At 45.7% G+C, this 24,460-nt stretch overlaps 1 protein-coding gene across 1 annotated transcript; it reads left to right on the top strand.

Moving 5' to 3' along the window:
* The first annotated feature begins 738 nt into the window (after positions 1–738).
* Positions 739–6,881, top strand: Kcnj5 (potassium inwardly rectifying channel subfamily J member 5). The gene is made up of 2 exons (XM_051197080.1): positions 739–1,881; positions 6,418–6,881. Exons 1-2 carry the CDS (start codon positions 945–947, stop codon positions 6,756–6,758), a joined length of 1,278 nt encoding a protein of 425 aa, XP_051053037.1. The 5' UTR covers positions 739–944; the 3' UTR covers positions 6,759–6,881.
* The last annotated feature ends 17,579 nt before the right edge of the window (positions 6,882–24,460 follow it).

Genomic DNA, 24,460 nt, shown 5'->3' with positions numbered 1-24,460 from the left:
GATATATGCAGCCTTGTCCTTTCTATCAGCTGCTAAGGATCCCCAAGGAAAAAGAAGAAGGGAGGCAGGAGCCTTTAGAGGACAGCATAGGCTTGGGATCGGGAGAACAGGAATCCCAACATCAGCCCTCATAGCCTCTTCTGCTTTCTTATTCATCTTTCCATTCTTCATGCAGCAGTACCTTTGAACCAGTGTCTGTCAGGTGACCTATCATGTTTTTGTGTTTGGAATATAGCAAGGAACAAATAAACACAAACCCCTGCACTTAAGGACCTTGTATCTTAACAATATATTAGAAACCCATAAAAGGGAACGGAGAAATGGCTCAGTGGTTAAGAGCATTTGTTGCTCTTGCAGAGGGCCTGGGTTCAGTTACACCACCCACATGGCAGCTCACAACTGTCTGTAACTCCATTCCCAGGGGATCTGAGCCTTTTCTGATTCTATAGGCACCAGGCATGGACATGGTACACATACACACACAGGCAAAACATGCACACATATCTTTAAATGCAAAATCTTTAAAACAAAAAAGAAAAAGAAAAGAAAGAAATGCACTCTATACACAGTATATAATGGGGATTGAAGTCACTATTGTGTTAATCATGAATGACAATCCATGAAACATAATAAGCACTAAATAAACTGTGGCAATTATTTTTTAAATTGCTCTCAGAGTTCTCCAAATACCTTAACACTTCATGTGTAATTTACCCCAGTTTTATTCATTCAACAAACCAAGCATGTGCCACCAAGGGTACAAAGAAATGCTATAAGAGTACTTTGTCCCAGCCCTTGAGAATTTCATAGTCTGGGACACTGTGCACTAGAAGAGACACCCTTGAGAGCCCCAGAAGGGAGTAGCATCCAGTTCCAGGTCTGAACTCGTCCTAGCAGGGCACTTCACTAATGATGGTGTCATTTCAATTCATTGTTTCTCAGCTATGGCTGGTGATTCTAGGAATGCTATGTACAAAGACATGGAGATAGGAGTCACTTCCCAAGACCACAAGAAGATTCCCAAGCAGGCACGGGATTACATCCCTATTGCCACAGACCGCACACGCCTCCTGGCAGAAGGGAAGAAGCCTCGGCAGCGCTACATGGAGAAGAGTGGCAAGTGCAATGTGCATCACGGTAACGTTCAGGAAACCTATCGCTACCTAAGTGACCTCTTCACCACCCTGGTGGACCTCAAATGGCGCTTCAACCTTCTGGTCTTCACCATGGTCTACACTATCACATGGCTGTTTTTTGGCTTCATCTGGTGGCTCATTGCTTATGTCCGAGGTGATCTGGACCATGTGGGTGACCAAGAGTGGATTCCTTGTGTTGAAAACCTCAGTGGCTTTGTGTCTGCTTTCCTGTTCTCCATCGAGACAGAAACAACCATTGGGTATGGCTTCAGAGTCATCACTGAAAAGTGCCCGGAGGGGATCATACTCCTTCTGGTGCAGGCCATTCTGGGCTCTATTGTTAATGCCTTCATGGTGGGTTGCATGTTTGTGAAGATCAGCCAGCCAAAGAAGAGAGCAGAGACCCTCATGTTTTCCAACAATGCTGTCATCTCCATGCGAGATGAGAAGCTGTGCCTCATGTTCCGGGTAGGGGACCTCCGCAACTCCCACATTGTGGAGGCCTCCATCCGTGCCAAGCTTATCAAATCCCGGCAGACCAAAGAAGGGGAATTCATCCCCTTGAACCAGACCGACATTAATGTGGGCTTTGACACTGGTGATGACCGTCTCTTCCTGGTGTCTCCGCTCATCATCTCCCATGAGATCAATGAGAAGAGTCCTTTCTGGGAGATGTCACGTGCTCAGCTGGAACAGGAAGAGTTTGAAGTTGTGGTCATCCTAGAAGGAATGGTAGAAGCAACAGGTAAGACATTTTTCCCTCCTTGGTCACCTGGTCCTCTTCCTGCTCCCTGGAGCACAGACCAGTGTGACTCTAGAATGTGCACATCTATGTGCAAGAATCCAAGATGACAGTGAGGATACTCTGTTCCACCCTCAATGTTACCAAGTGGCAATCACCCAAGATAGAACACTAACAATAGCTAACATGGGCTGAAGTCTCCAACTTCCAGGCATTGTTCTAGAGTTTAAACATATATTACACCTGAGACCCTTCCACACCTCCATAGGGAGAATCATGATTTAGAATCAGAAGCACAGATGTGAGCAAGCTTCACCAAGCCAGCAGGACCCCAGAGCCAGCCTTCATTTGACTTCATAGGTCAAAGTGCTTCCTGTCCTAAGACAAGCATGGGGTGATTTGGAAACCTGGGCTGACTAAAGGAGATGGTGTTTTAGAGTAAGACTTCATGGCCCTATCAGTGGTCCTCAACCTTCCTAATTCTGTGACCCTTTAATACAGTTCTTCATGTTGTGGTTACCCCAACCATAAAATCATTTCACTGCTACTTCATAACTGCATGCTTGCTACCTGTATGAATCACAATCAGGATATCTGATATGTTACCCCTTTGGGGGTTGCAACCTACAGGTTGAGAACCACTGCTATACATGTTGTGGGCTTCATCATTAGGAGAGGATGGTGTTCTCTGCTTCTGTGATAGAATATCACCCAGAATATGACCTAAAGCATCTTGGAAAGGAAAAGATGTATTCTTCTTACAGGTCTCGGTTCATCACTGAGGGAACTCAGGATAGAACTCCGGCAGGGGGAAATTACAGCAGAAACCATGAAGGAAGGCTTCTAACTGGCTTGCTGCCCCCTTGCTTGCTCAGCTTGCTTTCTTAAACAGCACAGGCCTACCTGCCTAGGGATAGCATCACCCACAGTGGGCTGGATCATCCCACAGCAATCATCAATCAAAACAATTCACCCCACAGATATTCCCACAAGCCAATCTGATGGAGGCAATTGAGAGTCCCTCTTCCCAGGTGACTGGTTTATGCTGACAATAAAAATTAATCAGTGTAGACATTACATAGCATGCAGCCTTTCCTAAGTTCATGGGTATTCCCGCAAAAGCCCTTTTTTAAGAGCATCTATGCTCCAGATCTGGGAGAGGTGCTCTCCCAGCATCCTCTTTCAGGAGCAACCTGTCCCCTAGCTTTTCTCCTGCCATGACAGATCTCTCTGAGGTGCCAGTGAGTCCAAAGTCTAAGAAGACCTGAGCTCTAGTTGAGAGCCATAGGTACCACCTCATGGTTGGACCTGCTTCTTGGGAAGGAGTGCCCACCAGCCAAATGTTGTGTCTGTCTTCCTGCCTTCTCTTCAATTCAATTCAGACATAGCACCAAGCTAACCCTAGTAATGATTTGTTCAAAACTCCCCCATGCTCAGAATAACACATCTTCAAAACCTTGCAAATTGTGTTTATGTGCTTCTCATCCCCTTTTACAGATATGGATGCTGAACCTCAAAAGTTCCAGGCAGATATTAAGCCTTTTCAACATAACACACTGGTCCCTAAGATGTTAGGGGCTTGTTAAAGGTGGCCAAGTGTACCTGTCAGCTCTTGCAAATCTGGCTACTGGCTGGGAGGCTCAGACAGCACCTCTACAAGCCTTCCCATTCACAAGTCAGAGTCAGGCAGGGTGATGGCAGGCCCTAGAGACTATGCCTAAGGCTGCCTGGCCATCTGCTGGGGGGCCGGAACCCAGCCAGGAAGCATATGGTGGCAGCTGGAGGAGTCCCTTGGGGTGAGGACAGTCAGGAAGCAGGAAGCTGATTCGTGTAGATGGGGACTCTAGGGTCACTGTGTCCTTGGTAACAGGGTCAGGGTAGAGCACAGGATCACTTTCTGAGGAAGGAGCTCCTCTCTGAGGTCCAGAAAGAGGAATCAGGCAGAGACAACTTTCGTTGTCCCCTGGTGATGCCCACACTGCCACCAATGTACAGCAGGAGAGCACCCACAGACCACACAGCAGAGGGAGAGGATGCTGACCCATTTGTTCACTCCTCCCACATTTCCTGAAAGCCCTGGTCTATATTGTTCTGTCCTAATTACCTGACTTCCTCTCCCATAACCTGTGCTAGTTAGTCCTTGTTCTCTGTCAGTGGAACCATGTGGGAGACTGAGACCACCTACTTACAAATGGCATGAGTCATTTCATTGCCACACTCATGGGACCCAACCTTGGCATGAATTCAGGCCTAGTTTGAGAACCATAGCTCTTCCATACCCTTCCTATGTAAGTCTGGGCAAGTTGCTTGATTTGTCTGTAAATGGGAAGAGCCAATCTCATGTGCTAGGAGGAAGACTAAGGGATCAAATGGAATGCCACAGAGGACATGCAGAGTGGATACATGCCTTGAAAGGTAATAGGAAGACCAATGGGGAGAGTCCCACAGGTCTTCTATAGACACTCTTATGGGAGTCCTGTCCCAGGGTCTTTTCAGTGTCCCTGTGAGTCTGCAGGCACTGGGCCTGGGGCTAGACTGGTCAGCCCCCACTCAGGTATTTCTATCCCTACTGGGATGATGGGTATACCTAGGGTGAGGCCTGAATGGAGAGGCTTGGCTGGGGCAGGCATCACCCTGAGGTCAAAGAGTGGGCTGTAAGTCTACCATGTGCAGGATGCTTTGGGGGCCCAGGCACAGATAACAGGAAGTAGCTTTTGGCTTTGCTCTGGTTTATATGGCCCCTCTCCCAGAGAAGGCCTAGAGTGGGAGCTGGGGAAGGCTCTCCTTCAGTGCCCAAAGAGCACAAGCTAGTCCTTCCATGAACAGAAACTAAATACAGATTTTCTGTGACTCTAAGTACAGATGTGTCCTCATCCACAAACAAAACTGCCCTCCCTCTCTAGAGAGGAAACAACACCTAAAAATAACACAGCCATGGCAGGGCTGCAGAGAGAGGGACAGGAGGCATTGGAGCATCCTCAAATCAGAAGTCAGACTGGGTATTAGTTTGCTTCCCCTTCCTGTGCACATATGCATGTTTGTGTATAGATGTATGTACATGTATGCTAGCATGTGTGTGCTCACAAGTGTGCAGGCTTCTGTTTTTATGTTCACTTAGAACTATTTCCTTATGTTCTGAATGCCTGTCATCAGCAATCTGGTTCTGGTCCCTCACCCTGAACTTACCTTGTTCAAACCCTTGTCCTGCCTCCTTTACAGTCTCAGCTTCTAATCCTAAATGCTGCTTTCAAAACTCATGTCCTTGTCTCAGACTATTTCATTTCCTCTGTAGCATCTATAAATGTATTTCAGAATCTTGTAAGTTCATTTGTAATTTTCTTCCTTTACTGACCTCCCACACAATAAGGGCCATCTCATAATCAGCTTTATCACCCAAGTCCTTGGCACAAAGTAGATGTTCAAGATGAACTTGAAAATAATTAGATGAATGCATGGTTGGATAGATGGATGGTTGGATGAATGGATAATTGGATAGATGAGTGATTGGAAGAATGGATGGTTAGATAGATGGATATTGGAGGAATGGATGGTTGGATAGATGGATGATTGGATGAATGGATAAATTGGATAGATGAGTGACTAGGTAGATAGATGATTGGAGGAATGGATAATTGGATAGATGAGTGATTGGATGAATGGACGGTTGGACAGATGGATGGTTGGATGAATGGATGGTTGGACAGATGGATGGTTGAACAGATAGATAGTTGGGTAGATGGATGATTGGACAAATGGATGGCTGATAGATGGATGATTGGGTAGATTGATGGGTGGACAATGGATGGTTGAATAGATGGATGGTTGGGTAGATGGATGATTGAAGGAATGGATTGTGTCTTAGTTACTTTTCTATTGCTATGAAGGAACATCATGACCAAGGCAACTCATAAAATAAAGCATTTAATTAGATTGCTTGCTTACAGTTTCAGAGAGTTAGTTCATTTCTATCATGGCAAGAAGCATGGTGGCAGGCAGGCCATCAGGCAGTCGTGGTGCTAGAGCAGTAACTGAGAATTTACATCTTATCCACAGGCAGCAGGCAGAGAAAGAAAGAGACAGAGACAGAGACAGAAACAGATAGACATACAGACACACACACACACACACACACACACACACACACACACAGAGAGAGAGAGAGAGAGAGAGAGAGAGAGAGAGAGAGAGACCTGACATTGGCTTTTGAAACTTCAATTCTAACTCCCAGAAACACAAACCTCCAACAAGACATCTCCAAATCCTTCCTAAACAGCCTACTAACAAGGAGCCAAACATTCAAATATACAAGCCTATGGGGGCCATTCTCATTCAAGCCACAACAAATGGATAGGTTATTTAATGTCTGGAGGTGGATTTGATTGACTGGATGGACAGACAGATAATGAATGGATAGTTACATGTATGGATGGATGATGGAATAGAAAAATAGATGACTGGATGGATAAATGGATGTGCGCATGGATGGATGGATGGATGCATCTTATTGCACCTTAATGCATGTGGTTTCTGTTTCCCCAGGCATGACTTGCCAAGCACGAAGCTCTTACATGGATACAGAAGTGCTCTGGGGTCACCGATTCACACCAGTCCTCACCTTAGAAAAAGGCTTTTATGAAGTGGACTACAACACCTTCCATGACACCTATGAGACCAATACCCCCAGCTGCTGTGCCAAGGAGCTGGCAGAAATGAAGCGGAATGGTCGGCTCATCCAATACCTTCCTAGCCCTCCCTTACTTGGGGGGTGTGCTGAGGCTGGGAGAGATGCTGAGGCTGGGAGAGATGCTGAGGCTGAGCAGGATAAAGAGGATGAACCCAATGGGCTGAGTGTATCCCAGGCAACCAGAAGCTCAATGTGAAGTCTGTGTTCTACCCAGGGCCTCTTCCTTGCCAGACACCAAGGAGCCTGGGAGGCCAGAGAGGCCAATTAGTTCAGCAAGCTTTGTGGGGCCCAAGGAGCACAGGAGCTCTGTGGAGAGGAACAGTGTATTGAGTCCTCACATCTCTTCAGGGCCTCTTGGCCTTGACTAGCCCTCTTGGGCAATGCTTTCTAGGCCTCAGTGAGTGAGAGCATTAGCTAAGGCTGTAGCCAGGGTGAGCTTCCCAGGAAGAGTTCTAGGGTGCCATCTACTCTCTCTCTCTCTCTCTCTCTCTCTCTCTCTCTCTCTCTCTCTCTCTCTCTCATTACTGGCACCTGTTCTCTTCCCTCCCCAATTTTCTCCCCCCAAGTTTGTCTCCTCTAGGGACCGACATGATTCTTACCACTGAGGCCTGTGGACTGAGGGAGGGCAATTCTGTCCATGGATACTCAGGCCCACAGCTGGGGATGAGTCCACAGTTAAAGTTACCCAAGTCAGGGACAATGCCTTTTAGTCTGAGGCCAAAACCACTCACTAATAACTTTTTGCAAGGCCCTTTGTTCACCTCTGTTACTCCCTAGTGTGTGTTTTCCTCTTCTATGTTGTGTGGACACTACGGCTTACAGGGTAATTGAGTTTATTACAGTGACCCTGGGACACTGAGTACCTAGGGGCACACACAATGTTGTCCTCACAACTGCCTGGTTCTCCTAGTCATACTGTGCCTTGCACTTCAAAGGAGAACACTAGCAGGTGTGCTTTTTGTAGGACTTTTTGATCCAAGAACTTCAAAGAACCTGGAATGTGGTCCTGAACATGTGAATTTCAGAGAGTCAGATGAACTAATTGGTACTAACACAAGGAGGGCAGCAAGGAAAGGGAAGCAGGGGTCATTTTAACATAAGCATTTGGAGCCTGGTGTACTGATGCATGCCTGTAATCCCAGCACTTGGCAGGCTGAGGCAGAATTGTGGACACGAGGCCAGTCTGGGCTATGTAGCCCTGTCTCAAAAAAGCAAGATGCAAACTAACAAACGAGAAAACATCTGCCTCAGTTGCTGCATGGAGCTTAGGAAAAAAGTGGGATATGAAACAGAAGTGACAGGTGGCCAAGGGTGGACCAAAATCTTAGGTGAGTACTGAGATGCCTCTGGACCTCCCTCCTCCAGAACAGCTCCAACATGGCAGTGGGTAGGCGAGAGAGTTGGTAGGATAACTAGGGAAAGAAAAGAGCCACAGAGTAGAGAAGAACCTTAAGGTCAACAGCCCTGCAGACTTTTCTCTTCCAGGCTGGAGGACTAATTGTCAGGGCAAAGAACCTTAAGATGAAAAAGATAAGCTGGGTCTAGACTCGGGAAGATGTCGACATGCTCTCCCACACCTCTACCCCAGTGTTCATAGTTCTCAACCAGCCTTTGGAAATAGAAGCACTTCCCGCCAGGCCCTGGAGCCCTTGCCCTGGGATCTACAGAGAGAAGCTAAGGTAGCCAAGGGAGTTGATTCTGAACCTTAGGCCTTTCCCCCCTCAGACTGGGTTTCCAGGGTGCTAGGCTGGTGAGGAGAAAGTGGCCTGGCAAAAATAGATATACTTATAAGCTGCCCACACATAGAAGAGGGGATTCCCTTACTTGGCAGTGAGGGGTATGTGTATTTGTATATATGTGTCTGATATGTGACTTGTGGTATGTGTGTATATGTGTGGTATGTGTGTGTGGTATGGGGATGATGTGATGTGGGGATATGGAGGTGTGTATGGTATGTGTGTGTGTGTGTGTGTGTGTGTGTGTGTGTGTGTGGTATGTGGTGTGGAGTTTCCACCACTGTGCGGGTTATGGTCTAAAGCATCTTTCTACAGTGAAGCAGATCTATCAGGGAATGGGAAATGAGCTGCCATTCCTACTCAGGAGAGAAAACCAGCAGGTCCACAGCACAATCAGGAGTCTAGGAGAGAGCCAGCAGCTAAGACTGAATGTTTGTGGTAACAGGAGATACAGTGACTGCAACAAGAGACAGGTACTTGACCTGGCTTTCCAGACCCCAGGCCTTCATGGGCAGGACCAATTATACTCATTGTTAGGCACTGAATCCTGTCTTCATTTGAACTAGCTAGTACCTTCAGGTTAGGACCCATAGTAAAGCGAGTAGATAAGGATAAGAAGCAGCAGGCAATAATGGTCCTATGGCTCGGCAGTGGGCTGGCTCCTGCTGCACACTTGCCTTATTTGTGTTTCTGAAACATCCCCCAACTGAGCAGGAGAAAGCAGTGGCCTGGGGAATCAGAGCACTGGTGTGCCAATAAGAAGCTGTAGAAACTATCAAAGAGAGGGTACGCTCCTTAAGATCCCTTCAAGCCAGGGCTGATATGTACTGGAATTACATATCAGGTAGATATTAATTAGGTACAAACTCATTCAGGTTTCTAGCATGGTAACCCAAATGCAAGAGGACTGCCCTTCACATCTCTAGGACATCTCCATCTCCATGGACAGTTGCTTTCCCTAAAATTCTCCAAATTCTTCAAATCACTTTCTGGAAGGTCTTGACTAATAAGTTTAAAACATGAGCTGATTATTTAATGCCAAGTCTGATGTTGGCCAATATCTCAATGGGTCACTACTCCTACATGTAAGCCACATCCGTCATGATCCTTACTATATGACTCTGAGCTTGTTCCATCCCTGAGGGTCCACAAAGAACTGAGGAGGGGCTGAGGAAGAGGTCAACAATAATTCCCAGAGATCTCTGCTCCTTGAGTTTTGAAAGCTGACGTCCTGCCTTCACTACCATGTCCTTCCTCTCTGGAGACATCCCTTGCTCCATGGGCTGGTCAAAATTTCCCAAAGACAAGTTCCTGCCAGTTATTTTCCTCTCCACCAAGCTGGCACCTGCTAGGTTCTGCCAACATGACCACAGACCCTGTTCCCAGGCCCCTCTGCTTCAGATACAGCTCCCACTGGCCTCCTATACAATCAAGGAACCCATGGCTCCATTTCACTTGGCTGCTTTGAGATCCTGGCTGAAGCGGTTAGCATTGATGGGGTAGAGCCTCTGTTTGTCTGGGGAACATGTCCCTGCTTGTTATCTGTAGCAACTGGAAACCTTCATTCACACCTCTTATCCCACAGCCTGCCTTCCAGCTGGTCTCAACTATGTGATTCCCGAGGAGCAAGGGCCACAGAAGCAGAAACCGCTCACCCTGGGGTTACAGAAAGCAAAGGTTGCCTGTTGATTTCTAAGACATATCTTTGCACCTGTTGTGTGTGGGGCTGTGGTTAGACACCCCTTCTGGATTCCTAGACTCGATTCTCCAAACACTGCAGCAAAGGTATCAAGAGCTCTTTGTAACCACAAATGAGAGGCATCCATCTCTCAAGCAAACACAGCAGGGCCATCATCCTGCACAGACACCCTTAGGATTAGCGCCCTGGGCTACAGGCCCAGACAGAGGCCCAACCCTCACAGTGCTGCAGCTCACAGATTCCCAGGCTGTGTGGTAGAGCAGCACCCCCTTCATCCTGTAGCAGGATAACTGGTAAACACCTTTCTCTGAGTCCCAGACAGCTAACAAGCCTTGGAAAAAGAGATTTAGTGGGGGAGGGGGGGAAGAATAGCTTTCTCTAAGAGTCTGCCTAACTTCTGTGCTTGGTTCTCTAACAGTATCCTAAAGTGTTGTGTCAAACTGCCCTGCTGGATGTATGATTTCAATCTTATGGAAAAGAACGTCACTACACTGCTAAAAGTTCACCCAACAGAAGAGCTTGACCTTAGATAGTTTTTTCTCTTTTAAAACCGATCATTCCTAACTCCCCAGAATTCAGATGCGTTCCCACTTGGAGCAACTCACTCTGGTTTTTGCTTATCTAACCCCGCAATTGTCAGCATGTGGCATTTAGGCCGATATTGGGATGGGAGGGTCAGGCCTAAAGAGATCACTGCCCCAGTAACAGGGATGGCAGCTAACAGACTGCAAGGGTTCACATAGCTCATCTGACCACAGATGATTTTCACCTCTTATTTAATATTAGATATTCAGAACCCACCTTAAGTCATGAGCGACTTTGAAGTATCTTTTTCCTTTGAGTAATTTTGAAAATACCCACTTTAGGGAATCCGGGGCTGTCACTTTGCAGGCAAGTTGTAAGTAATGACTGTTAGCAGGGAACCCTGGGGGAGAGACAGGGAGGCTGTGGTAGTCAAGGTTAGCAAGTGAATCCTCACATGAGACCTAAGCTTCGCTGAGCATGTCATTGGCGAGGGAGCTGACAGGAGGTGTGCTCCTATTCTGGTCATCAATGGGCAATGTCAAACTCTCACACAGACTGGTGGCTAACCAGATATTCCTCACTTAGACTCCTCTGTAACGATAACACATCGAGCCAGGGCATGGAGTCATCTTGAGAGATGGCATGAGAAGGCCCCAGCTACTGTGTGCTGGACATCCCATGTCTGACCTAGCACCCATCCCATCCCCAGGGTAATGAGAGAGAAGGAATTAACAGATGTGCTGGCAACCACGCAGCTCCTCCCATCAATGAGCAGCAGCCAGTAAGAGCACATTGGAAACACTGACCATGTCTGATAGCCGTAGGAAACACAGACACAGCCATGGGCCAGGAAGCTCCCAGAAGGCCAGCAGCTTCTCAGTGGAGATGCCCCTGCCCATGGGAAGAACTATAAATGCTGTGCAGATGTCTAAAGAAAGGCTGTGGGGAAAGAAGTCACCAAAGGGCATGTTTGCCACTCAGCCTGAGCTGTGAATTGAGGAAGGAACAGCAGATACACGAATCTAGTAGCAGACCTCCAGAAAATCCACCCTAGGGACACATAACAGGTGCCTCTTTAGACCTTAGTAGAGTCTAGCAACAGGACCTGTCAACCTGTTTGTGGCAAACAAATGTCTAGGGAAGAGTTTTGGCTGAGATTTTTTTTTCTCTGAGGGACTATTGGCTTTTATTCAAAAGCTGCTATTCAAATAACCTTGGCTTCTGTGTGCTGGAGGCCAGCATTCTAAACCACAGGAGAGGAATTGGTGAGAACTGGATGTGTTAGCCAGCACACTGAACTTCATTCTTCCTTCTCAAACAATAAAAGTGTAAGCTCAGAGGACCAGGGTCGTTCGGGGGGAGACTGCTGTTGAAAGGAAGGAGCTGGTGCATATGTCTGTGCATTTAGGATCCCTCTGTGTGCATTTGCTGAACGTTGCTGTCACATTCTGAATCACCTCTGAAATAAACACATTCACTCACAGAAGAGACTGCAGCCAGCCCTCTGTGATTTGAAACTTCCAGGCTCTCCTAGCTGTGCTGTTACCTGGAGAAGTGAGCAGCTGCAGCCATTCAGGAATTCACCCACCATCTGTTGTCCTCGCAGAGTGGAGCTTGCTGGGTCTGGTCCATGGAGACAACTGGAACAGAGGGAAGCATGTTCATAGAATTGACGGTGCTCTAGAGGATAGGAAGAGTCATGTGATTGTCACAATTGCACTGGCAGGGTCTTCCCCTCCCTCTTCTTCAGGCTAGGATTCTCCCCATTAACATAACCTATCTTTGGAGGTCCTAACCATCTCTCTGCATATAAGGATGATCCCATCTGTGTGTCTTCAGAATCCCCACAGCAGGAAAACCTGGGAATCGATCCAGCAGCTGTTCATTCTAACCATTCCCTCTGGGCCCCATAGGCCTTTGCTAGGTATAGCAACACCAGTCTCGTGATGAAGGTTAAAAAACTATGCATGGGGGGGGGGTTAGAATGGAGAGATGGAGGGATGGAACGGAAGGAAAGGAGAGGGGGAAGGAGGGAGGGGGAGGGGAGAGGAGGAGAGAAAAGCAAGAAAACAGAGGGCTCAATCCACAAAAAGTCCAAAGGGCCTCTGAATTCTCATTACTTCAGCTTTCCTACACACACCACCATATTTACTGGTAATCCACTATGTTCCAGAAGCAGGAGAAGACACTATGGATTCAGTAGTAATCAACTATGTCTTAGCCTACTCTAGCTGCTGTAACACCAATGTATCAGCCTGGATAACACAGAAACAGTGCTCATTAAGTGTGAGCAGATCATGGTGTCCAGTAAGGGACCATTCTTCACTAATGATAACATCCATGCATTCTCACACACACCACAGAAAGGGCAGTCTTGCTCTTCCTCAGGCCTCCCACATAATTTCGAAAATCCTATTGAGAGCTCCACCCTTGTAACCCTCTTCTAAAATCTACTCTCTAATGCTATTACCTTGAGGATTAGGTTTCAACACACAAATTTGGGGGTGAAATAAACATTCAAGCCCTAACAAAGATAATGAGATATTGTCTCCATGGAATTGTTGTCTGTTGGGGAGCACGGAGAACAAAGGACATAAAAGTCACACAAATAGGAGAACGGTGGGTACCAATAAAATCCAACAAAGCAGACTAACCACCCAGGGTGACTCTGATGGGTTTGCCCTGGTTGCTGAGACTAGACTCAAGGACACATGAGCTCACCAAACAAAATGGACAGGCCTAGTCATTTGGAGCAGAAGGGTCAGGGAGGTAGGGTGTGTGTAAAGTCCTGAGATGAAGACACAGGAAGATCTGTAAAATTGAGTGGAGACCAAGGTCATTGCAATCCCAAGAGAGGGGAAGCTCAGCCCATGCCTCTCTGGGAAGGGCTTGGATGTCACCCTAAGAAGAGTTTTTCAAAGAGTGGTCCAGTGTGCTTCTGCTCTAATATGGAACACATGTATACGGCGCCTCTGTCTCCAGAGGGCTGGGATCTCATACCTGAATAAAAGCACTTATTTAAGAGGACAAGAAGTACAAAACAAGAAAACACTGAATGAGGGGTTGAGATGAGTCAGTGGGTAAAGCACTTCTGTGTGAGCACTGAGTCAGAGCCCAGTACCCACACAAAAGGCTGGCCATGATGGCACCCACCTGCAATCCTGGCACTGGGAGGAAGGCAGAGTCAAGAGGATCCCAGGGTGTCACTGGCCAGCTAGTTTAGCCAAAAGGGAGCCAGAGGAGGATGCCCAAACTGGCTTCTCATTTGCATACATGGATATTGGCCCTAAACTGGAATGCATGCTCTCTCTCTCTCTCTCTCTCTCTCTCTCTCTCTCTCTCTCTCTCACACACACACACACACACACACACACACACCACACTATTTTCAGTGCAGGAGGGATCTTGGAGAATGATCCCTCACTAGTGAAGTTGTCTCTGATGCTTTTCCAAGCTGTCCATCTAGGCCAGACTAACAAAACACACAATGGTACAACCTGTGGGCATTTACTGACTGTCTCCGAGTTCTGAGCATCCTGAGAGGACCTGGGGCAACAACATGGAGTAAAACTCCATTTCTTTCTGGTGGGAGCTTCTGCTAAGCCCCACAGAGGGCTACATGTGGACTCCCCGATGCATTTCATTGACTGCTTTGTTTTCATTTAAAACATTTACAGACAATTGTCTGTAAAATGCATAAATATACTCATGACAAATTACTTTTTAAAAAAAGACTCAGCACTTGAGTTTTTCCCTCTAAACAAAATCAACAATTTGCCAGGCACCAATATTAAGGATGGTTACACTCACCACCAAAAGGTAAGACCACATTCAGACAAGTCCTCCACCTGCTCCAAGCCTGCCCCTGTGGAACATGCTGTGCTATAGTCCTCACAGTGACCTTGGGAAACAGCTTTGACCAGGATGTCCTGTCAAAGGTACTCTCAAAGACAGAGCCACCATCTGGGTTTCTCCTGGCTGAAGCATAAGCATCAACAGGTCTTGGTGTTTCTTTTCCTGACCTTACATCTTTGGACATAGTTCCCAGGATGTTTCCGTGTTTCAATTTAAGAAAAGAAAAGAAAAGATATGGAAAAGAAGAAGAAGAAGAAGAAGAAAAAGAAGAAGAAGAAGAAGAAGAAGAAGAAGAAGAAGAAGAAGAAGAGGAGGAGGAGAAATGAAACCATGGCCATTTGTCTACAAATCTGGAGGGAGGACACTGGCATCCTGGCTGGTCCTGCTTTGGGTCTTCCTCTCTCTATTTGACCACATGGCCAAAGGCAAACAGCACAAAACAATATTTCTCAGTTAGGAGCTTCTAGTCTAGGAATAGGATTTCTACAGAACTAGGAAGTTAGTCTTCCCGTATCATTTACTGAACAGCCTTTCCTGCTGTACTCAGGCCAGGGAGTATGTACATATGGACCAAGTTCTGTGCCAGGATGGGAGATCTAACCAGGGTCCAAAGAAACCTGATAGCCCCATAGAGGAGTCAGGGGTAAAACCAATGAGCTCATCAGTGTTAGGGCCTCTTTTGGCCCATCCAAAGAGTGAAGTCTGCACATGTGCTCTCTCTCTCTCTCTCTCTCTCTCTCTCTCTCTCTCTCTCTCTCTCACACACACACACACACACACACACACACACACACACACAGCCTGTGGCAATGAATATATATGAAGTGTGTGTAACAGTGGTCTTACCTAAGCCACAGAAGCGGTGTTGTAGCTGAGGTCTGAAGGGTAGGCAAGGTGATAGGTAGAGATAATGTACAGCAGAGAACCTAGAGAAAGTTGCCCCTTGTTTAGGTGATCAATACACAGGAACATGGTGGCTGGAGCACTCAGTGGGACTGAAGGGAACATGCTAAGAGTAGCTGAAAGACAACAAGTCTATGTCACTAGGAGCCAATTGTGATTGTCATCTTAGAGCAATGGACTCCTCAGTGAGATCATTGTTTTCCAGTGACTAACATGCTTAAGCAAGGAGATGAATTGGAAATGGCAGGCAGTGATGGTGAACTGAATTAAGAAGGCATCCGGGCCAAGCAGATGTCCTGTGTGGGGTTGAGGAGAGTGATAGAGACACACCCACACACCTGGGCTCCCAGGTTACCTACTTTAGCTGCCCTGGAATAGAATCTAGTTTGAGGTAGGAGTTTAGTTTCAGATCAAACACTCAGAAGCAGGCATTAGCAAATATCTGTCTAGGTCTACACAGATGAGAGTCCTGGGATTGGGAGTCATCAGAGTATAAGTGGAATTAAAATTGGATTCCCAGAGGAAATTGTCCTAAAAGGAAGTAGCGTACAGGACTAGATGTCCCCAAGTGGTGGGGTCATGACCTGAAGAGAGTTCCTGCCAGCATGACATCATCTGGGAAAAAAAAAAAACCAGTCTGTGAAGTAATCAGAAGAGGACTTCTCCATACCGTACATCACCTTCTAGAATTCTCCAAGACATTCAGATGGAAAGACCCTCTAGGTACCACCAAGAGAATTGCTGTTGCTAAGGCCTCTGTGATTCCAAAGGCTACTGAGCAGGGAGGGAGCCGTTGAAAGTATAATCAGGAGTAAGTACCCAAGGGCACACGACTTAATGTAGTTCTGCTTTCCTAAGTAGATCATCACATTTTCAAGTTTCCTTTCCTCATGGCCTCTCCAAGAAAACCCACCCCTACCCCACAGGCTCCACCCACCCCTACCCCACAGGCCCACTGCTTTCCTCCCTTATGCATATAGCCTTGTTTCCTTCTCTGAGTCACATCCAAGCTATTCTGACTTCTCCTAATTAGCTCTTCTTACATTGTAGCTTTTCAATTCCTTTCCATTTCCACTGCCCATTTAAAAGCCTTATTTTCATTTCTGAAGCATCCCTTTAAAATCCCTGTCACTGCTTTGGTTTCTATTGTGAATCTGACAAGTTGCTAGCTTAAAAGAGTACATTTCCATATTCTTCTTACAGATTTGCATTTCCATTTCAGCTAGAGAGAAAACAGTGGAATCCTCAGAAAGTGCTGGTGGGCAGAGGGAGTATCAAATGAAGTGGCTGGCTCCTTTGCAATATGAGATCTCAGAGGAAGATTTAAGAAACTATCCACAGGCACCGAGTGTTGGTGGAGCAACTTGGGAGGCAGAGGCAGGTGGATCTCTGTGGGTTCAAGACCAGCCTGGTCTACAGAGTGAGTTCCAGGACTGGCTACAAAGCAATACAGAGAAATCCTGTCTGGAAAAACCAGGAAGAAAGAAAGAAAGGAAGGAAGGAAGGAAGGAAGGAAGGAAGGAAGGAAGGAAGGAAGGAAGGAAGGAAGAAAAAGAAACTATCCATAGGCAGAAAACTTTGACATAAAATTGCATTCCTACATCACTGCCCCAGATCCGCCCTAACCCCTTAGTTTATATTGATTATGTCCCAAAGTGCTTATTGTAGAAGGTATAGTTGATGTCCCAAATAGTTCAATTGTACTTATTTCATCTCCTAAAGAGTAAACTTTGTTTCATACGCACATTCTTCCTGTCCTCCAAGCAAAGCAAAGGAAAAGCAAAGGTAATTTCACTTAAGGTTCCATATAAAACATTCAACCGGGCTTCACAGAGGTGTCAACAGATGGCAATATTCTCAACCCAGCAACAGAGACGGCAAGTCAGTCTCCTCTGGCACTCGCAGCACCATTATTTCATGATCCTGTAGCTACTCTTCCCTTACTGATCCTTGCCTTGCTCACCAATTTCCCTCATGACATATAAATAGAGCCCCACGCACAGGCATACTGCCTCTAGCATGGCGTGAATAGCTTTGCACTAGTCCACTGGCAGTGTCTCTGTGCTTGTGTCCACCCTGTCTCAAAAGGAGAAAAGCCCTTAGTGCTCAGGCCTGGATTTGGCTTCTGAGTGTCGTTCTCTACTGTGGACCAGTGAGAACTATCTCTTGGAATGCCGAAGAACTAACCAATGGATCCTCTTGGGAAGGAAGGGTCTCTTTTGATGGTCTATACCTGCAAGTTTTACTCTCTTTATCTTAGGGACCATGGACACAAAGGGGCAGTGTGCCTCTTTACCTTCGTCCCTGGCCAGCAACTGATGATGTTAATGCTCCCCCTTCTACTCTCCCTCATCCTCTCCTCCCTTGTCCCCTTCTCTTTTACTTCACCATGACAGCATTTATCTCATCATGGCTGGCCCTCCAAGAACATCTTAGGTCCAGAGTCAGACATCTTCCCGCTGTTGGTATGTGTTCCATGTGCCCTTGAGAGGGTCCCTGCGGCTCCGCTTCTTTCTCTTTACACTGTACCTGGCTGTATCTGTCAGACTTTCCATCCCTGAGACTAAAAAAGAAAAAAAGAAAAAAGCTTAAAAAATAAGTTATGCTGGGCGTTGGTGGCGCATGCCTTCAATCACAGCACTCGGGAGGCAGAGGCAGGTGGATCTCTGTGAGTTCAAGACCAGCCTGGTCTATAAGAGCTAGTTTCAGGACAGGCTCCAAAGCCACAAAGAAACCCTATCTCAAAAAAAAATGTACATGCCCCAAGGACAAGCCCCCAGTGACCCACAGTTTCCAGCTAGGCCCTTCCTCTACAATCCAGAACCCTCTAAGATATGCCACCAGCTGGGGTCCAAACAAAATGGCATTTCCTATTTAAACTGTTATTGCCAACCTTTCAGCATTCACTCAATTTTCAGTCAGTTACTAGGTCTGTACTGTGTTGTGGTTAGCTCTGTGCCCAGAGCCATGCTATGTCCTTGCTCAGCGGAGTACATAGGGCATTAACTAAAGCGCATCTCGCTATATATACACTGTGTGCAGGACACTGAGGCTGAGCTGCCTAGCCATCAGCTCTTGTCACTCCTGCACTGGAGACAGACAAGGGTGCTTTTGGAAGAACAAGTAGCAAACTCCTCCCTCCCCCAATCTTCCTCTTCAGTTTGTAAGAAACAGAGGAGGTTTCCATATTTCAACAGAGGCCTTTGGAAAGGACCCTGGGGCTTGTGAGATAGCTCAGTAGGTAAAGGCACTTGCCATCAAGCCTGAGGTCAGGCGATCAATCCCTAGAAGCCACATGGTAGAAGGAGAGAATCAGCTCCCACAGGTTATCCTCTGACCCCACATGCATGCGGGCACATCACCTCTCCCCCATAAAAACCATTTTTGTTTGAAAAGAATGGGCTCTGGATCCTCACACGGGCAGCCAGTGGAACCATTCACTTACAAATTAGATGGCTATTTTGCATGCTGAACACATTTTTCAGATATAAGGGAGACACATGGACATTTATTTAGCCACAATAAATGAATCTACAGCAGACTAGCTCCCAGAAAATTGTTTGCCATGGTTATTGAACACAATGATGACCTCAGCCCCAGACTGTTGCTAGACCTACAGATGCTTTCACTGAACAGTTGGTGTAAGACCCTGGTCACAGAAGGCCAGCAGCCCTGTACAGCTCAAGCAAGACAGTGTGAGAGTATGAGGTTTGGGACGGACTATCTAAACCCCCACGACCAACACCTGCAGTTCCTTTCCCCCCCCCACCCTGCCTACGCCATGCCAAACGGACAGCAGCGACCAAGAGAACTGTTGGCTCTAGGCCCCGTTTTAGCCTCTCCATTGGGATTCTTCCTGGCGTTTGCTTCCCTGTAATATTTCATTCTCTCCCCCTCTGCCTCCCCTTCCAGTTACATATTTCATTATTTGGTTCTGCCTTCTGATGTACAACAGATGATGTTCACACATACATGAAATATGCATGTGCATGCACACAGGCACGCGCGCGCGCACACACACACACACAATTCACAGTTGATGCTAGTGTTAGCAGTATTTGGAGATGAGGGTGTTAAGGGGCTGTGACTCATAACAACATGAGGTGCATTCCTCGCCTTGAGATTAGCATCCTTACAAAGAATGACAGATGAAAGTTCCATTCCTCTCCACTCTTTGAGGGTTTTTTTTTAAAATGCCATCTGCCAACTAGGCCTGGCCCCAACCACACACAGGATCCACTGGCACCTTGACCTTCTGATGGGAGATGTCATTCTGTAAATGTTTCTCATACTGGTTAATGAATAAAGCACTGATGGCCAATAGGAAAGCAAGATAGGAGGGACCAGGAGACAAGGAGGAAAGAGGAAGGAGTAGGGAGGGGTCAACATGGAGAGATTGGAGAGAGCAAAACACCAGCCCCCCTCTCCGGTAAGATGAGACCACGTTGAAATACTTAGATTAACAGAAGTGGGTTAATACTTAAGACAGAGCTAGGCTATAAGAAACTAGTACCTGGCCAACAGCATTATATAAAAAACAGAGTCTCTGTGTGTTAAATGGGGCTGGTGCAGCAGCGGAACAAGACTAGCGGCGGGCAGAAAAACCTACTCCTTACATATGGTGCCACAACGTGGCTAATAAGAACTTCCATTTGAAACTTAACAAAAGCTTGTAAAAAGGTTTTAGAAACAAACAAACAAACAAAAAACAAACAAAAAAAACAAACAAACAAAAAAAAAACAGAGAAAAGCAAGGCTTTTTGGAATCAGCATTTTTCTCGGTTGGGTTCTGTTTTGCTAAAGATAAACAGAGATTTGTGCGTCTCCTTTAAGGGAGGTTTCCTGACTCAGCATAAGCGGCACAAAACCGCATGGCTTCTAAGAAGCACTGCTAACAATTTATTGGTGTGTATGAGAGCTGGCAATGGCAGTGACCACATCTCCAAGCCGGCAGCATGCTGCTGGGTGCAGCATAGATCAAGACGGTGAGCACAGCTCTCACCGCTGGCGGTAAAGGTACCTGCCGCCATCTTTGATAAACTGCAGCAGAAACAACTATGACTTTCATTTTAGCAATGTTGTTTACCTGATAAAAGACTCGTGGCCAGAAAAAGATAAAAGATTTACAGTAAAGACAGATTCACATTTTAAAAATGCCCTAAATGTTTACAGTGTGTTCTAAAATATATATATATATATATATAGGCTTGGGAGAGAAAAGGAATAAAATGATTTTAAAAATACAGCGAGGAGTTGGGTGTGGTGGCACACACCTTTAATCCCAGCACTAGGGAGACAGAGGCAAGCAGATCTCTGTGATTGCAAAGTAAACCTGGTATACAGAGTGAATTCCAGGACAGATAAAAGTTATACAGAGAAACCTATCTCAAAAAATAAAACATAAAAAGTAAAAGAAACAGAGTAATAATAAAGCCACGTAAAGATGAAAAGCTTAGAGAGAATCTGTATACTGTATGGCATTATATTGTCTTCATATCGTTTGACTGCTGAGGAAACAACTGTTAAAGGAAATACTGCTGGATTAATTCAATTTATATATTTTAAAAATGCTTTGACTTCAAAATTTAAGTCTAAGGACAAGTTACTGGGGAACAGGACTTCCATTTTTGTTTCCACAGAAAATAAAAAGCTGTGGATTCCTTCCAGACTAATGTGGTTTGAACAAGCCAGACCCCCTGAAACAGAGTACCAGGTGATCCAACATTCAAAACAGCTTGAACAAGGCAGCCTTGCAGATTACAGCCAGGATTTCTGCATCTTCTTAGGATTCCCAAAGACAGCACCCCCTACCAACAGGAAGCAGTTTGTAAAGAACAACGCCCAAATTCCCAAATATTATTTATAAATGTTTGTTTTCATTTAAATGGGGTTGGTTATAAATGGTTAATGACCACAACCAATCTCTTTTTAAAGGTATAAAGGGAATTATGGTATGGATATGAATACTTTGTGTTGGAATGGATTTTCACTTACTGATACAAATTTAAGGTCAATCTTGTGATAAGTATATTTCTCCTCTTGTTTAGGTATTGTGTTTATATAGCTCAGTTAGAAATGTAATGTATAATTTAGTGCAGATTATAGATAGTTATCTATAATAGTCAAAACTTATAGTTAGGTGAGTTAGGATTTCTAGATATATAGAGATGTGTTTGAGATAAATAGGCATTCTTCAAACCTTTCAAAGACCTACAGAATATGGCATTTAAAATGGTTTAGGGTTTTTTTTGACAATGAGGCACAACTGCTCCTGGCAACACCACCTGACAGAAAGGAAGATGGACATTGAAGAAACTCATTATGGAATTTGCTTTCAATATGGCAAGACTAGTCATTTGGGCAAGATACTGCTCTTGTCTGGACTGTTTGACTTTATGCTGTATAAACTGGACATGCAGGACTCACAGGAAAGTGACTGCTGATACAAGATGCACATTCCTGCTTCATGGAGGAGTCTGCCAGACATTCTGCAGGATGGACACACACAAAAAATGACTGACAAACTGCCAATACAAGTGGACGTTTAAAGTTTCCTGCTTTGCTGAAGAGTCTGCCAGACACACTATGGCCTACCGGCTGAAGATGGAACATTACAGAAGAACTTCGGGTGACTGACCAGGCAGTGAGTTGTCTCTGTTTCTAGAGTTTATATATTATCCTTCTGTGGTCTTTGAGGGAGCTGAAGACAAATAGTAATGGTTATAGTTTTCCTTAGTTAGGATTAAAGATAAGTTACATAGGCTTTAGACACACAAAGATAGGATAGATGATGGAATATTTTCTTAAAATCTTGCTAAATGTTAATGAACTAAATATTGTTAACTGTGACTCTTACTTGGTAAGTGTGTGATATATTTTGCCATGTTAAGGTTAAAACCCTTCTTTTTATTTAGACAGAAAAGAGGAGATGATGGGAGATGTCATTTTGTAAATATGTTTCTCATACTGGTTAATGAATAAAGCACTGATAGCCAATAGGAAAGCAAGATAGGAGAGACTAGGAGACAAGGAGGAGAGAGGAAGGAGTAGGGAGGGGTCAACATGGAGAGATTGGAGAGAGCAGAACACCAGCCCCTCTCTCCGATAAGATGAGACCACGTGGAAATACTTAGATTAATAGAAATGGGTTAATAATTAAGACAGAGCTAGGCTATAAGAAACTAGTACCTGGCCAACAGCATTATATCTAATACAGGGTCTCTGTGTGTTAATTGGGGCAGGTGCGGCAGTGGGACCAGACCAGCAGTGGGTGGAAAAATTTACTCGTAACAACCTTCAACCTCCCAGCTCCCAGAACTATGAGAAATAAATCATTGCTTAAACTGTCCAGTCTATGGTATCTATAAGATTATTCCAGATTGTGCCAGTCTCAAGACCAGCACAGCAAGAAGAGGGCCAAATACTTCCTGGGGGAGGTGTTCAGATTTAGCAAGTAAAACTATAGGATTCTCAGTTAATTTAAGTTTCCGATAGGTAATAAGTCATTTATAATGTGAGTACATCCATGTAATGTTTGGAATGCACTTACATTAAGATGTTTCTTTGCTTTTTTTTTTTCATATCTGAAATTCAGATGGAGTTGAGCATGCTGTGTTTTCACTTAATCTGGGACCTCCTCACTTCAGCACACAGCTTTGGTGGGAGGAGTCATGGTAGGTTAGGTCCTTTGCTGTCCCTGTGACAGGGAAATGATAGGAAAAGCTAGGCCCCAAGTGAGGATGCAAAGATACCATTGTGGCAGACTATTAGTTATGTTCCTAATCACTGCAACAAAATACCCCACAGAGACAATTTAAGGAAACGAGGTTTCTTTCGCCTCATGGTTTCAGGAAATATGGCCAACTATAGTGGAAGGGATATAGTAAGTGGCTGCCTGGAGTGGCAGGAGCCAGCAGCTTTAACCTCTCACATCTTAGCAGATCATGAAGCAGGAAATGTGGGGGTCTCAAGGCTTATGTCTGCCAGCTGGGGCCTATGTCCCAACATTTTCACCTGCTCCCAAAACAGCACTGGCTGGGCATCAAGTGTTCTGATATATGAGTTTTCTGGGAACACTTCAGATCAAAGCAAACATCTGGTAAGGAGAAAAATCAGTCTAGAGGGATCTCATTACACCTCAAGCACTCAGCTCCTTTGCGTCTGAAAACCGGAGTGTGTAACTAGATAATCCATCAACAGCCTTTAGTGCTGACCCCCTGAGCCTCCTCACATAGCTAGAACCATTACTCTGTATGCATGAGAGAGCTGTTTTTCTGTTGGCTCTGCAGCCACACCTGAATCTACTATTTTAACCACCATCTGGGGTCCCAGTGCTCCCCAGTCAGCATCCTGTCGCTCTGGTCCAGCCAGCACTGGCTCTGCCGCTGCTGCCAAACATAGTTTTGAAATAAATCTTCCATTCTATTTATCAATAAAAACTTGGAAGTCAGATGTTGGGGTGTAAGCCTGCTAGCTCAGAGAAGCCGAGAAGCAACCAGCTGACCTTCATTTTGGGCTGGAGACCAAGCAAGAGAGTAAGTACCTCTCCAGCTGTCCAAAATCAAAAAGACACTGAAACTCCAAGTCCCTCCCTACTCCTACCTGTTCATCCTTCTATCCATCTTCCTGTCTTATTCACACTCTTTATGACTAGTTCCTGCCAACTAGCTGCTGGCTCTGCCTACTGATCATCCAAGGTTGATTTTATTAATACTGCCTCAGGTTTAACAGTGTGAGCAAATATCCCTCAGCATGAGAGTCATTTGAAGGACACACTGAGTGAAGGTGACCAACCTGGTCTTGAAGATCCTAACATTTGGAGGAGGGATGTGGGTCCCTGTGTTCTTATCACCAACAAGAGTCAAGATTCTTAGCTGGCTATAGTGATGCACATCTTTAATCCCAGCTTTTGAGAGGCAGAGGCAGGCAGATCTCTGTGAGTTCAAGGCCAGCTTGGCCTACACAGTGAATTCCAGGACAGCCAGAGCTATAGAGACCCTGTCTTGGGATGGGGGGAGGGGAAGAGTCAAGATTCTTGAGCATTGGCACTGCCCCAGGTAGAGCCAAGACTTCAAGCACACCTTCCCTTCTGTTACCAACAAGTGGCCATTGCTGGGCATGTCTGACAAAGCATCACTTCCCTAAGGCTACATAGGTTGGTGATGAAGCACATGTGTCCTG

The sequence above is a fragment of the Phodopus roborovskii genome, unplaced genomic scaffold, assembly GCF_943737965.1.
Source record: "Phodopus roborovskii unplaced genomic scaffold, PHOROB, whole genome shotgun sequence".
Lineage (NCBI taxonomy): Eukaryota > Metazoa > Chordata > Mammalia > Rodentia > Cricetidae > Phodopus > Phodopus roborovskii.
The sequence above is the reverse complement of the archived record's forward strand: the minus strand, read 5'-3'. Positions and strand labels throughout refer to the sequence as shown.

Excerpts from the sequence above, each read along its gene's own strand:
- Kcnj5 (XM_051197080.1), top strand. The coding sequence starts at position 945 with ATGGCTGGTGATTCTAGGAATGCTATGTACAAAGACATGGAGATAGGA. Across the intron at positions 1,882-6,417 it reads AGGAATGGTAGAAGCAACAG|GCATGACTTGCCAAGCACGA; the intron begins GTAAGACATTTT and ends CTGTTTCCCCAG.